General features: G+C 48.4%; 2 protein-coding genes across 5 annotated transcripts; one reads left to right on the top strand and one right to left on the bottom strand.

Moving 5' to 3' along the window:
- Positions 1 to 1,319: 1,319 nt before the first annotated feature.
- On the bottom strand, positions 1,320 to 3,958 carry MRPL55 (mitochondrial ribosomal protein L55). 2 transcript variants are annotated; one of them, XM_053466299.1, is made up of 4 exons: positions 3,843 to 3,958; positions 3,277 to 3,400; positions 1,871 to 2,072; positions 1,320 to 1,544 (listed from the first exon to the last, which is right to left on the bottom strand). In XM_053466299.1, exons 2-4 carry the CDS (start codon positions 3,324 to 3,326, stop codon positions 1,389 to 1,391), a joined length of 408 nt encoding a protein of 135 aa, XP_053322274.1. In that variant the 5' UTR covers positions 3,327 to 3,400; positions 3,843 to 3,958; the 3' UTR covers positions 1,320 to 1,388. The 2 variants fall into 2 exon arrangements, with proteins under 2 accessions (XP_053322274.1, XP_053322273.1); XM_053466298.1 differs by having other exon boundaries at positions 3,277 to 3,403; positions 3,843 to 3,939.
- A 220-nt stretch (positions 3,959 to 4,178) lies between these two features.
- GUK1 (guanylate kinase 1) lies at positions 4,179 to 12,959 on the top strand. Of its 3 annotated transcripts, none has more exons than XM_053467426.1 (8): positions 4,179 to 4,276; positions 8,107 to 8,220; positions 9,204 to 9,245; positions 9,657 to 9,753; positions 11,570 to 11,708; positions 11,845 to 11,929; positions 12,254 to 12,339; positions 12,747 to 12,959. In XM_053467426.1, exons 1-8 carry the CDS (start codon positions 4,234 to 4,236, stop codon positions 12,780 to 12,782), a joined length of 642 nt encoding a protein of 213 aa, XP_053323401.1. In that variant the 5' UTR covers positions 4,179 to 4,233; the 3' UTR covers positions 12,783 to 12,959. The 3 variants fall into 3 exon arrangements, with proteins under 3 accessions (XP_053323401.1, XP_053323399.1, XP_053323400.1); XM_053467424.1 differs by lacking the exon at positions 12,747 to 12,959 and adding an exon at positions 12,517 to 12,581 and having other exon boundaries at positions 12,254 to 12,373; XM_053467425.1 differs by lacking the exons at positions 4,179 to 4,276; positions 12,747 to 12,959 and adding exons at positions 7,016 to 7,173; positions 12,517 to 12,581 and having other exon boundaries at positions 12,254 to 12,373.
- The last annotated feature ends 778 nt before the right edge of the window (positions 12,960 to 13,737 follow it).

Genomic DNA, 13,737 nt, shown 5'->3' on the forward strand with positions numbered 1-13,737 from the left:
GGACTCACATGACCATGAGTAGAGGGCGCTGCGGCCATCTTTGACCCGGTTAAAGACAATAGCAGCCATATTTGTTCTGGATGAAGACGTGCAGTGTGAGCTGTATAATGCATAGTTGCTAAAATAGTAGATAAATCAGTGACCAGCCCCCTGTATAATGTATAGTTAAATCAGCGGGCCGGCCCCTGTATAATGTATAGATAAATCAGTGAGCCAGCCCCTGTATAATGTATAGATAAATCAGTGAGCCAGTCCCCTGTATAATGTATAGATAAATCAGCAAGCCGGCCCCCTGTATAATGTATAGATAAATCAGTGACCGGCCCCCTGTATAATGTATAGTTAAATCAGCGAGCCGCCCCCTGTATAATGTATAGATAAATCAGCGAGCCGGCCCCTGTATAATGTATAGATAAATCAGTGAGCCGGCCCCCTGTATAATGTATAGATAAATCAGTGGCCGCCCCCTGTATAATGTATAGATAAATCAGTGAGCCGGCCCCTGTATAATGTATAGATAAATCAGTGAGCCGGCCCCTGTATAATGTATAGATAAATCAGTGACCGGCCCCTGTATAATGTATAGATAAATCAGTGACCGGCCCCCTGTATAATGTATAGATAAATCAGTGGCCGCCCCCTGTATAATGTATAGATAAATCAGTGAGCCCCAGCTCTCCCTTGAATAAACCCCAGCGTGCCGTGTCGGTGGCGAGTGCTGCACGCGGGTGACGGAGAAAACGTCTCGTCCGACATCTGTAATCTGACTGCCACCCAGCAGAGGCCGCCAGCCGGGAGACGCTGCCGCTAAACTACAATTCCCACCATCCACCAGTTTTATCCCCATACACGTCCAGCCCCTCCCTCCCCGCGGGAAATAAACGCAACCCCACCCCGCGGGAAATAAACGCAACCCCACCCCGCAGGAAATAAACGCAGCCCCACCCCGCGGGAAATAAACGCAGCCCCACCCCGCGGGAAATAAACGCAGCCCCACCCCGCGGGAAATAAACGCAGCCCCACCCCGCGGGAAATAAACTCAGCCCCACCCCGCGGGAAATAAACGCAGCCCCACCCCGCGGGAAATAAACGCAGCCCCACCCCGCGGGAAATAAACGCAGCCCCACCCCACGGGAAATAAACGCAGCCCCACCCCACGGGAAATAAACGCAGCCCCACCCCGCGGGAAATAAACGCAGCCCCACCCCGCGGGAAATAAACGCAGCCCCACCCCGCGGGAAATAAACGCAGCCCCACCCCGCGGGAAATAAACGCAGCCCCACCCCACGGGAAATAAACGCAGCCCCACGAAGAATAACTGCGGTGCGGTAAAAATAATAGACATTTATTGGGTTTATGTACAGAAGCTCGCGCCGATCACAGAACGTTCATTTCTTCTTCCAGAACTTGCTGTACTCGTCGGCGCTGAACTCGTCCCCAAAGTCCTCCTTTTCTCTTTTGATGCTGGACTTCCTGGCCTGGTCCCTCCTGCGCAGCCGCGCTCTCCTCTCCTCCTCCGACAGGGAAGTGATATCAACGGGCATCTGGCGAGGGGCATGAAAAACGGGTGACTCTCTCACACCACACTGAGCTGATGCTTTACGGCGATGCTAATGAAGTCCTTTCCTCCATAGACTTTCATTAGTCAGAGAGTCCGGCTGGGTGATTAAGACCAAGCCGTTCTATTGTTCCCTACAAACAGTATGATAAGGAGTTGGGGGGAGTTTGTCTAGTAGATTGGGGATCACAGAACGAGAATAAATGGCTGACACGCAGCCGCCTGAAAACGGCGGAATATTTTTTTTAGTTCTTTCCCCGATGCATGTAATTTACCTACTGCAGATACTGCGGGGAGGAATAAGTTTCTTACCACGAGGATCCTGCGCGGCTCTCTGTACTGGATGGTGACGGTGGAGCCGTCGGGTTGGATCAGGGACACCGGGTACGTCCGGCTGTAGGTTTTTCTGCCACATCTTACGATGGAGGTTCTGTTGGAGTCGCGCAGGTTTGCAGAGGAATGGAACTGACAAGTGGCAGGTAGAAAGTCCCTGCGTGCATCGCGCCGGAGGAACCTAAAAACACGGACAAGGAAAAGGGGGGGGCTACGGTCAGCGGCCAAGGAAAGGGGGGGCTACGGTCAGCGGCCAAGGAAAGGGGGGGCTACGGTCAGCGGCCAAGGAAAGGGGGGGCTACGGTCAGCGGCCAAGGAAAGGGGGGGCTACGGTCAGCGGCCAAGGAAAGGGGGGGGCTACGGTCAGCGGCCAAGGAAAGGGGGGGCTACGGTCAGCGGCCATGGAAAGGGGGGGCTACGGTCAGCAGCCAAGAAAAGGGGGGGCTACGGTCAGCGGCCAAGGAAAGGGGGGGCTACGGTCAGCGGCCAAAGAAAGGGGGGGCTACGGTCAGCGGCCAAGGAAAGGGGGGGCTACGGTCAGCGGCCAAGGAAAGGGGGGGCTATGGTCAGCGGCCAAGGAAAGGGGGGGCTATGGTCAGCGGCCAAGGAAAGGGGGGGGCTACGGTCAGCGGCCAAGGAAAGGGGGCCCTTACAAAAAATTACTGCAGTTTTTCTGCAGTTTTTTGGACATGAAAAAACTGCAATACTGTACTTTTACTGCAGTATTACTGCACGTTTACTGCAGTTTTACTGCATTTGTACTTCACTGTACTGCATTATTACTGCACATTTACTGCGCTTTTTTTTTTTACTGCAATTATACTGCATTGTACTTCAATGTACTGCAGCTTTATTGCAATTGTACTTCCGTACAAAAATAACTGCAGTACAACTGCAGTACAGTGAAGTACAAATGCAGTAAAACTGCAGTAAATGTGCAGTAACACTGCAGTAAAAGTGCAGTATTGCAGTTTTTTCATGTCCAAAAAACTGCAGTATTACTTCAGAAAAACTGCAGTAATTTTTTCGTAAGGGGGGGCTACGGTCAGCGGCCATGGAAAGGGGGGGCTACGGTCAGCGGCCAAGAAAAGGGGGGGCTACGGTCAGCGGCCAAGGAAAGGGGGGGCTTCGGTCAGCGGCCAAGGAAGGGGGGGCTACGGTCAGCGGCCAAGGAAAGGGGGTGCTACGGTCAGCGGCCAAGGAAAGGGGGTGCTACGGTCAGCGGCCAAGGAAAGGGGGGGGGCTACGGTCAGCGGCCAAGGAAATGGGGGGGCTACGGTCAGCGGCCAAGGAAATGGGGGGGCTACGGTCAGCGGCCAAGGAAATGGGGGGGCTACGGTCAGCGCACCTTTCACAGCACTTACACCCCCCCGGGGGGGAATTACCTGTAAACAGAGCTCAGCACCTCTGAACAGCTCTTCCTAATAGCAGCCATAGAGGGATCAGACAAAGGATCCACACGTGGGGTACAGAGAGTCTCACACCCTGGTTAGAGAAGTCACCGGCAGGCTGCTGAACACACAAGGTGATGGGAAGAAACAGCAGAAATTATTCCCCAACAACAGTTATCCCACGCATGCTTAAATTCCATCACTGTACTATCCGCTGCCACGTCTGCTGGGAAGCAGGTCCACTTAGCTACTACTCTCACAGTAACAACTCTATCTTGCAGTCTGGAATAACCTCTGAGCCTCTAGAGTTTTAGATCAGCGATTTCTATGATGCAGGGAATATGTTACCAGCCCCACCGGGTGCAGCAGCTGCAGGAGACCGCACCGGGTCGCATCACCGTCAGCCAAGTGGCCCCTCGGTGCATAGAACTGGCTCCTGTAACCCCGTACTCGGGAACTCTGACCGGGCCCATCCCGAGCCTGCGGCCTGTCCTCATGGATACCCCCCCTGTCTTTATAACCAGCTGCAGCCCCGGATCCTGCATAAACCCCCCACTCACCGCTGTCAAAGTCACCAAGCAAACATGCTCGACCCGTCATCAAAGAGCGACGGTGACATGTCGGCTAATGATGACGCCAGCGCACCAGGAACCACCCACATAATCCATGCGCGCCAGTACTGGGAATGCCTGCTATTACCGCGGCAACAAACCACGCCCCCAAAATATTGAATCTTCCGGCCACATAGAAGAAGGCGTTCGTTGTGTCCCCGCCCTTCCGACGGTATGCTAGTTCGGTCCCCGCCCCTTGCCCATGATCTAGGTTCGGTCCCCGCCCCTTGCCCATGATCTAGGTTCGGTCCCCGCCCCTTGCCCATGATCTAGGTTCGGTCCCCGCCCCGCTCACGTGGTACCGGCAGTGAGCGGCGGGACGTGTGCGCGAGCGGTGTATATGATCGTCTGTGGAAGGCTCCTCTCCCGGCTGGCGGCTGCAGGTTAGAATACCGCTGCACGGGGTGTACACTGCAGGCAGGGGGGTATCTGCACATCATGATATACGTGCCTGGTGTGCTTGGCCAGCATTTAGTGTAGGGGGTTATTTATATGATGAAGCACAACTCCAAGGGGTATCTGCCCGTGAGGCTGTCAATGCTGGGGACGGGTATCTGCTTATGTGGGGTGTGTGCTTATGTGGGGTGTCTATGCTGGGGATGGCTATCTGACCCGAGGGGTATCTATGCTGGGGGGGGGTATCTGCCCCTGAGGGGTATCTATGCTGGGGGGGGTATCTGCCCTTGAGGGGTATCTATGCTGGGGGGGGTATCTGCCCCTGAGGGGTATCTATGCTGGGGGGGGTATCTGCCCCTGAGGGGGATCTATGCTGAGGGGTATGTATGGTGGGGGGGTTTCTGCCCCTGAGGGGTTTCTTGTAATCGACGTGTTCTGGGTTTTTTTTTTTTGTTTTGTTTTAATGAGTATTTTTCAGTTTTGTTCCCCTGGTTGTCATGGCGATTGCATCACATGTAACAAGTTTCATCACTTTTATATTTTTTTTTTGTCCGAACATAAAGGAAATATACATACAAAAATATCCAAAACTGTGATAAAAGCCCCCGGGGTCAGTAATTTGGGGCCGCACGATGGTAACTCAATTAGTAGATCAGGCGACACGCATGTCACATGCCACGTGTCACATGTCATCGATTAGAATCATTTCCTTCATTTAATTTTCAGAAATCCTCGTTTTTCACTGCTCTGAAACCACCCGTAACGTGCAGAGCCACAGCCGAGTACGGTTACTGCTGTGGTGCTTTAGTAAATGGAACAGCCTCCCAGCAGAGGTGGTAGAGGGTAATACAGTGAGGGTATTAAACATGCATGGGATAGACATACGGCTCCTGAATCTAAGACGAGACCAACGACTGATTAAGGTTTTAGTCTGTGTTTATGTAAGTTTGCCAAAAGATTGTAAGTTCTCCAGCCCAGGGCTCTCTTTAAATAAGGGGCGTGACCTCTAATCGGGGTTTAGATATTCAGGATGGTGAGCGGCGGAACGATCTCTCCTGCGCTGTCTCAGGACTCCTGGAAATGCAGTTGTTTCACACTCATTCTCTCTCTCACACTCATTCTCTCTCTCACACTCATTCTCTCTCTCGCACTCATTCTCTCTCTCGCACTCATTCTCTCTCTCGCACTCATTCTCTCTCTCGCACTCATTCTCTCTCTCGCACTCATTCTCTCTCTCTCGCACTCATTCTCTCTCTCTCACACTCATTCTCTCTCTCACACTCATTCTCTCTCTCACACTCATTCTCTCCTGTCCTCGTTCCTCCAATTGGGGGAGAGGGTGGGTGCAGAGGCTCTGCCTTTTTGAGGAAGCACTCCGGGAGGCCTGGTTATTGGAGCTGATAGCAGGGAGCGAAGCTGCGGGAAAGGAGACGGGGAAACAGAAGCGGTCGGTGGGGAAGGTTGAGTGAGTGAGTGTGAGTGAGTGTGAGTGGGAGCGTAAAAGAGAAAATACCGTTTAACCTTCTACTAATTTTTTACATTAAAGTGGCACCAAACCATAAGAGTGCTCCTATAATCCGGACAATACGGTACATGGAAAGTAATGCTGGCCGGCTGAGATTAGTGTGACGCGGCCACAACGCCTATTGTTTTCCAGGGCACACGCGTGTATTCCTCGTGTAGTGCGTGTTTTTCGCGTGTTTGTCCCCTGCAGTATGTATTAGTGATGCAGCGATAAATCGCCGGCCGAAAACAGCATTATCAGCAAAATGCTGAAATAAAAAAAAAAACGGGCAAAAATAATCGCAGGGGCCGGGCTGCTTACCTGTGCGTCTCTCCAAATCATCTCACACTGGAGCGTCGGAGGCTGAGACGGAACAGAGGGAAGTTTTACTTTACTGAGAGGGTGGTAGATAAGTGGAGCAGCCTCCCGGCAGAAGTGGTAGAGGGTAATACAGTGAGGGGATTAAACATGCATGGGATAGACATACGGCTCCTGAATCTAAGGCGAGACCAACGACTGATTAAGGTTTGATCTTCTTGGTGCTTTTATTACCCGCCGTGTGCTGCAGGAAGTGAGCGAGGGGTTAAAAAGGACCTTTTAAAAACCGCCTTTAATCCAAATAAATAATCGCCGCGGTTTTTCTGCCGTTTAATCGGCTTTGGGGGTTATTTTTAGTGCGCGGATTAAGGCTTCGCGGTGACCCTCAAACGCTCGGACGTGGCGCCCTGCGGCTGATTCCTGGTCTCCGGACCCCCGGCGTCGCGCGTTAAAGCTGCCGTCCCACCTACTCTGCTGAATTTAACCCTTTCAGAATGAAACGCAGCGTCGGAAAACCCCTCGTCGTTCTTTCGTCAAATGCTTCATTCATAAAGTTTCCGAGACATTTAATAGTCATGTGACTCGAAAGCCAACGCTGATTGGCTGTATTTTTAAACCCCCCAAAAAGTTTGTATCGCTCTTAAACAGTGCGGTGTCTGAGTGGAACTGCAGCTCGGAACCTTCCCATCCAATCAGATCATCAGAATCCAAACCCCAATGAAATATTCATCCGTATCGAGGGCCACAGACGCTTAATGCTTTGAGTGCCAGATAATTAGAATGGCCTCCCAGCAGAGGTGGTAGAGGGTAATACAGTGAGGGGATTAAACGTGATAGACATACGGCTCCTGATTAGGGTTAGAGTCGTTAGGGCGGGAGGAATGGGCGGACTCGTTAACCCTCGGTGTGCCGGTAGCCCTGCCTGCCGGTGATGTGTGTGGCAGGGAGTGTCTGCGTGGAATGCGGCTCCCACCCCTGCCGTGCGGCTCACCATAAATCCCCGGCTCCCTCCTCTCCGCCTCACACCAGCCCCTCGCTGCCGAGCGGAGCCAAAGGACTGCGGTAGGTGCCTCGTTGCCCCGTCTCTCACCCCTCCGCTCCCAGTGTAGCCGTCAGAAGTCTCACCCTCTGGGGCAGGAAGGGTGAAAAGACAGCAGGGGGAAGCATTCTGGAAGCAGCCCTCCTCCAATGCACCCCGTGTCTCTACGGCCCCTGCCGGCCCCTTGTCGCCGCGATGGATGCGTCGGATACACACAGACTGCCCATCTGCTCTCGTTCTCGTCTTCGGGAGCCGTATCCCTACCCCATGCATGTTTAAATCCCCTCACTGTATTACCCTCTACCACTTCTGCTGGGATACCATTCCCCTTATCTACCACCCTCAATAACACTCGGTGTATTTATAAAAAGTATTTTGTGAGAATATCAGAGTTTGGTAAAGATCTTCCGGATTATTACAGAAAAACCTGTTCTGCCGCCTGGCGTGTCAGGAATAGATCCGTCTGCGTGGCTCTGCACCCGTTGGCTGCTGCTCTTAACCCTTTGTGGTCAGGCAGGGCGGATACTGACTGTAATGGCTTCAGTTCAGATATCATCTGTTTCTTAATTATTCGCAAACCTTTGGAAATGTTCATTTAATCGTTCAAAAAAAAAAACTTTTTTTTTTTTCTTTCCTTTTAAGGGCGTTGATTTTTTGTTTAATAATCTGAATTTCATCGAGCTGGTGAACCTAAAAAAAAACAACAAACCCCCCCCCCCATTTTTAAGTTTTTAAACGAAAGAATGAAATGTATTTATATATTTTTTTCACTCTGCATGACTTTTATGGTCTGGCTCAACATTAGACATGCTTATGCATGATTGGTTTAATAAAAAAAAAAACTAATAATAACTTTGATGTTAATTTATAAATGACCTTGAGCTCTACGACCTCAGAGAGCCGCTTTCTGTGCCGACGTCTCGCGGCGATCGTATAACTCGCGTCTCGTTTCTCAGTGATGTCAGGACCGAGGCCAGTTGTGCTGAGCGGGCCCTCAGGGGCCGGAAAGAGTACCCTGCTGAAGATGCTGCTCAGAGAGTACGAAGGGGTCTTTGGATTCTCCGTCTCCCGTGAGTATCTCCGGAATCACTTTTTACCCCCTTTCCTGAAGGAACCCGGAAAAGAGAAGCGATTGCCCCAAAATCACGGGTTTTACTCAAAAATAGAATCTGTCTTAACTTTAAGTTATTTTTATTATTATTATTTATATATATCTATATAACATTATTTTTGCTAGAAACAAATTAACTGAGAATCTGTAAATAAAAAAAAAAATAATAATAAAATAAATAAAATAAAAAATGCACTAATTATTTCCATGTAATAACGAAGTTCCGTATCTGAGCTCGATGACGTTTAACCATCAGTAATTATTCCAAGAATGTGTTTATTTCTTAAATGTATCAATTATTATTTTTTTAATAATAGTTATTCTAGTCGCTATTTATATAATTACCGGCGGGAACGTTTACTGACGGGGGACTGGTTTTTAGTGTATTTTATAATTTGAAAAAAAATGTTTATTTGATGCAAAGATTCTCTTATCTTGGTAATTATTAGATTCACACAAATGCTAATTTTACTGATTCCTACGAGCGTGATATTTGCATTTTGTTGCTCCCCCTCCCCCCGTCTCGTTCGCTCTCGATGTCTCTCCACCTCCTCCGCTGTCCTCGTCTCCTTTCCCGCAGATCCTCTTCTTGTTCCTCTTTCTTCGTCGCTCTCCAGTCCGTTAACTTCACCTCCCGGAGCGCTTCTGCGAAAGGGCGGAGCCTCCTGCCCCCCCCATTTCTAGAATGAGGGAGGGGCAGTCACTCATGGCCCCGCCCTTTTGCAAAAGTATGAATAAAGCAGACGGATTCATGGAGAAGGAGAACTGCCGATCAACAGGCAGGAAGCGAAATTCGTTGCCTGAAACATTTTTGGGTCTATTTGCTCCAATTTAGAATTTTTTTTTTCTGATTTCTTATAACCGCCAACTTGGAGCGTTTTGTTAAAAGATTTCGTATTATTTTCATGTAATATTTAATTAGGTTTTGATTTTTTTTTTCAGACACCACCAGACAGCCCAGACCGGGGGAGACGAACGGAAAAGGTAACGTGCGCTGAGAACGCTAAACGCTGCCGCCCTGCTGACGCTGCCGGTTTTTATTTTGGGGGGGGGGTGTTTAATTAATGACTCCTCAAAAAAGAATAATTTCTAATCACTAAATCTTCCCCAAAACTCCTTTACTCAAAATTCAACCCCTTCCTAATTTGTGTCGGGAACGCTTAATCGCCGTGTGACAGAGAAGCAGGCGCTGATTGGCTGTTGATATAGAAACTAGGGAAAAAAATTATGTGAAAGAAACAAATAATAAAATAGGAGATCTGCTAATATGTGTTTGTTTAATAAATTAGTGATAATAATAATAATTTATTATCATTTCCTGTGTTTCGGGTGAAATGAACCTTAATTCTTCGGGTTTTATGCAGAGTAATTATTGGAAATGTTTTCTTTTGGCAGATTATCACTTTGTGACACGGGGGGAGATGCAGGAAGGCATTGATAACGGGGAATTCCTGGAGCATGCGCAGTTCTCGGGGAATATGTACGGGACCAGGTAAAATACCCCAGGTTTTCCCCCAAATAATTCATGAAGATACATTTATTTCTGTGTGTATAATATATATATATAATCAGGGTGGACATTGCATTAATATAGGTATTAAGTTTGCAGGAAAAGACCAAAAAAATCTCTTATGTGCTATAAACCACCAGGAAATGTTTAATTTTATTTGAAAAAAAATATTTTTTATATTTAGGAAGGTATTTTTATTTTTTCCCCTATTAAATAAAATAAAATAACATTAATAATAATTTTAGGACCCCCTTTAGAGAATGGCGGTTTCTATAGTTTGGGGGGAGTGTTTGAGTCGTATGAGGGGTCCGAGGAGCTGGAAGTTATCAGGAAGCGGATCGGGGTAATAAGCTGGTTTCATGCGCGGGGCGATCGAGGGGATTAGAGGTGCGCTTTAGGATGTTTTCTGAGATCAGAGGGTCCGGGTGGAACGGAGCCAAAAAAAAAGAGATCTGGCTTATTGGAGGTCAGTGGGTTTTGTTCATGCAGGTTTGGGGTTCTTGGGGGGGGGCAGGTTTAGAGACGGTCTGAGTTGTAAATTGCGGAATGTATGGAACATTTCCATGGTAACTGCTTCATATTTTGCTCAGGGCTCAGTTTGTTTATAGCTCTAATTAAAAGTTGTGGTCTGGGGATCGCTCCTGGCCGGCGATGGGGTCCCCGGGGACCCCGTTACTCTGGATTTCCACGTCCTGGTCACCTGTGGCCCTCGAGCTGGCGTCTGGACGAGAACCGACACGGATTTGATTCCGTAGCTTTGGGCACCTGGAGACTTTCCACCTAATACCCCGGGGAGCAGAGCCCGGTAATTGCCCCGGGGTGATTAGCTGGTTGGCAGGAGCAGAATCTTTCCTCCGGCTGGATGATCAGGGAAGCAGAGCCCTGCGTGACGAGGTGCTTTATGCTTTAGGCGTCCACTTTATGGTGCAGTCGCCATAACAACTCGCACTAAAAGCTCCTGCATCATCTCTTTGACGGATTTCTTTTTATAGCGAGTTCCTCAGTAAAAATATCTTGCTGATTCCTTAAATCTTTGCTTCGTAATCAGATTACTCGGTTGAGGCAGACCGAGGGTTAAGGGTCGGGAAGTTCTTGTGAGCGGAGAATCTATTTGTAATTAGTAGGAACCTCCGTGTTTAATTTTCTAATTAATTTTAATTAATAGTATTATTTATTTTATTATTTTTATTATTTTATTTTCATATTTTATATTTTTAAATCTATAATTATGTGTAAATCTATTAACATAATAACAATACATCCATTAAAATATATACATTTCTAAATCTATTGAAACCTACAATCAGTTTATTAAAATATATAACTATATAATAAATTAAATAAATTTTTTTTCCTCTTCCTCTCTGTTTTTACGGATTATTTGTAAAAGAGAATTAAAGTGCCCGTTTGTGGCGTGAAACGTCATGTTTTCTAAAGTAATATCACCCAAAATCTTCCGAATATCCGTGAAGAATTCCAAGAAATAAGAAAAAATATATTCGTTAAATAATGACATTATTGGATTATTTCCCCCTTTTCCCTTCTTTATTCTGAGCGACCTAAAAAAATTGGTTCTTAAAATTTTTTTATTTTTTATCATTGTCTATTTTTAGCCGTGCTGCTTTTAATAGGGGTTTTAATCAGATATGCTGGTTCTGCCACAGGCTGCCACCGGCCCTTGGCTTCTGAGGGGGGGGGGGACTTTTCAATGAAAAACTCCCAGAACCAATAACACTAAAACTGTGGAATAAATGTTGATGTAAAACGGGGTAACGAGCGGCGCCCTCTTTTCCCGCAGTAAATCCGCGGTGCGGGACGTCCAGGCGCGGAATCAGATCTGTATCCTGGATATCGACATGCAGGGCGTGAAAAGCATCAAGAAGACCGACCTCAACCCCATCTACGTCACCGTCCAGCCGCCGTCCGTGGAGATTTTAGTAAGTACGGGGGGACTGGGAGATAAAATACAGGACTGTTGGTGACTATTAAGATTCCCCTATACGTTGGGGAACGGGGGCTCGATTCGCAAGCTTGCAATCTAGAGGATTAATGGCGTCTCTCTTTATATCGCAGGAGAAGCGGCTGAGAGACCGGAAGACGGAGTCCGAGGAGAGTCTGCAGAAGAGACTGAAGGCAGCGAGAGAAGACATGGAGATCAGTGAGTGACCCCCGGCCGGGTAACGCGCGGGGGTTAATGCCCCCGGGATAGTTTAATGTCAGTGTGGGGGGCAGCCGCGCCGTAGGAGAAAACACACTGAATGCGCATGTTCCTCTATTTCATAATACTTTCCTTAAGGAGAAGCCGCAGCCCCCCAGCGCGCAGCGTAACGTGGTCTCCATGGTCTGTATTAACCCCTTCCTGGATGTCGTAATTCTGCGGTGCCGGCTGCCCTTTTTTTTATCCGGCCGGGCGGCCGTTAATTGCGTTCCGCGCAGGGTGCTTCGTGTCGCGGCTTCCATGTGATGTCTTTTTGTTTCCAAGGTAAGGAACCCGGACTCTTCGACGCGGTTATTATCAACGATGATTTAGATCGGGCGTACGCGGACCTCAAGGAGCTCCTGGCTGATGTAAGTTTAACGTGTTTTTCCTCCCCAATGAATGGTGCGGTCGGACATCTAGAGGCAGGGATGGGAAAGCGAGAGAGAGGAGAGAGACATTTAAATCCATAGTGATAAAGGACGGGAGGGAATTTATTTCAAAGGAGGAGAAAAGTTATAACAGGAGACCAGAATCTAACACTAGAGAGTCAGAGACTGAGATGGGATGGAAGGAAGTTTTACTGAAAGGGTGGTAGATAAGTGGAACAGCCTCCCAACAGAAGCGGTAGAGGCTGATACAGCGGGTATTCCTCCCCCTTCTGTCTCCCGATGGGTTAAAAGGTTGTTTTAATCCATAATCCTAAAAGCTGTAAAATGTTTTAGAAATGAATTTCGTGCTTTTCACCCCCGCCATGAATTATTTTTTCCCCGAACAGGAAATTAAGAAATCTCGCACATCGAAGGACTCGTGACTCTCCTCGGCTTCGGCCGCCGCGCTCCTCTCACCCTCCCCAAGCATTCCTCTCATGACCGCCGCCGCCAGCTGAACCGCTCATTAACCGCCCGGCGGGAAGAAACCTCGCGGCCGCCGCTCATCTTTACCTCAGAGACGTCTTCCGCCTCTCACACTCCTGGGGGCTTCTCCGTTCCTCCCCGATTCACCCCCCCTCGGCTAACGGTCACATGATCAAAATAGACTCATTTTAACTTCACCAACGCTCAGCATCCACAACAAGAGTATTTTTTTATATTTTTTCCCCAGATTTTTCTCTAGGGCCTTGTTTTTTTAAAATATGATTGTGGTCGGGGGTCTGCGAGGGTCTCGTGGTGAGGTAGCAGCTTAAAAAAAACTTGTCCAACCCGGGGCCGTCGAGAATTCTTTGGGGTAATCGCTGATATTTTGTAGGATTCGTTACCTTTTTATTATCTAGAAAAGCCGCCAGTAGCGAGGGGCTCAGGGGTAACAGGGAGCGGCGTCGGGGGCAGGTGGCAGAGCCCCCCTGCGGCCCCCCACTTATCTCGGTTCTGTTCCAACAAAAAGTTGAAAGGAATAAATATGAAGACGAATCCTCTGCTTTATTGGTCTCGCAGCGTCACCTGCCTTAGCGTTCTACAGAAAGAATGGCCAATAAAGCCGGTTTTATAACCAAAAGAATTGTCGCCTCATAGCGCTCAGAGGTCAAAGGCTGGTTAGGCTCTTAACCGCTCGCTACTGCGCCACGAAGCAGAGAAGTAATTTCCGTGTAGGAACAAAGTATCAACGTACAGATTGTTACAATACTGTAAATACAGCGTATAAAGTGTAGCGAAGCCTCCTCGGTCTCCGCAGCGCCGTCCGTTACATTTTCTTGATGAATTTGAAATGGAATTTGATCAGTTTGAGTTTTTAATTTTATCGGCATTGTTTATTGATTTGTATGGCACTGT

Source organism: Spea bombifrons, chromosome 5, assembly GCF_027358695.1.
Source record: "Spea bombifrons isolate aSpeBom1 chromosome 5, aSpeBom1.2.pri, whole genome shotgun sequence".
Lineage (NCBI taxonomy): Eukaryota > Metazoa > Chordata > Amphibia > Anura > Pelobatidae > Spea > Spea bombifrons.

What these genes read in the sequence shown, in the direction of transcription:
- MRPL55 (XM_053466299.1), bottom strand. Translation starts at nt 3,326, where the DNA reads ATGGCTGCTATTAGGAAGAGCTGTTCAGAGGTGCTGAGCTCTGTTTAC. An exon ending in GTGCTGAGCTCTGTTTACAG is followed by an intron (nt 2,073 to 3,276) that starts GTAATTCCCCCC and finishes CCGTGTTTTTAG; the next exon opens with GTTCCTCCGGCGCGATGCAC. An exon ending in AGCCGCGCAGGATCCTCGTG is followed by an intron (nt 1,545 to 1,870) that starts GTAAGAAACTTA and finishes GCCCCTCGCCAG; the next exon opens with ATGCCCGTTGATATCACTTC.
- GUK1 (XM_053467424.1), top strand. Translation starts at nt 4,234, where the DNA reads ATGATCGTCTGTGGAAGGCTCCTCTCCCGGCTGGCGGCTGCAG. An exon ending in CTCCCGGCTGGCGGCTGCAG is followed by an intron (nt 4,277 to 8,106) that starts GTTAGAATACCG and finishes CTCGTTTCTCAG; the next exon opens with TGATGTCAGGACCGAGGCCA. An exon ending in TTTTTCCTCCCCAATGAATG is followed by an intron (nt 12,374 to 12,516) that starts GTGCGGTCGGAC and finishes CTAACACTAGAG; the next exon opens with AGTCAGAGACTGAGATGGGA.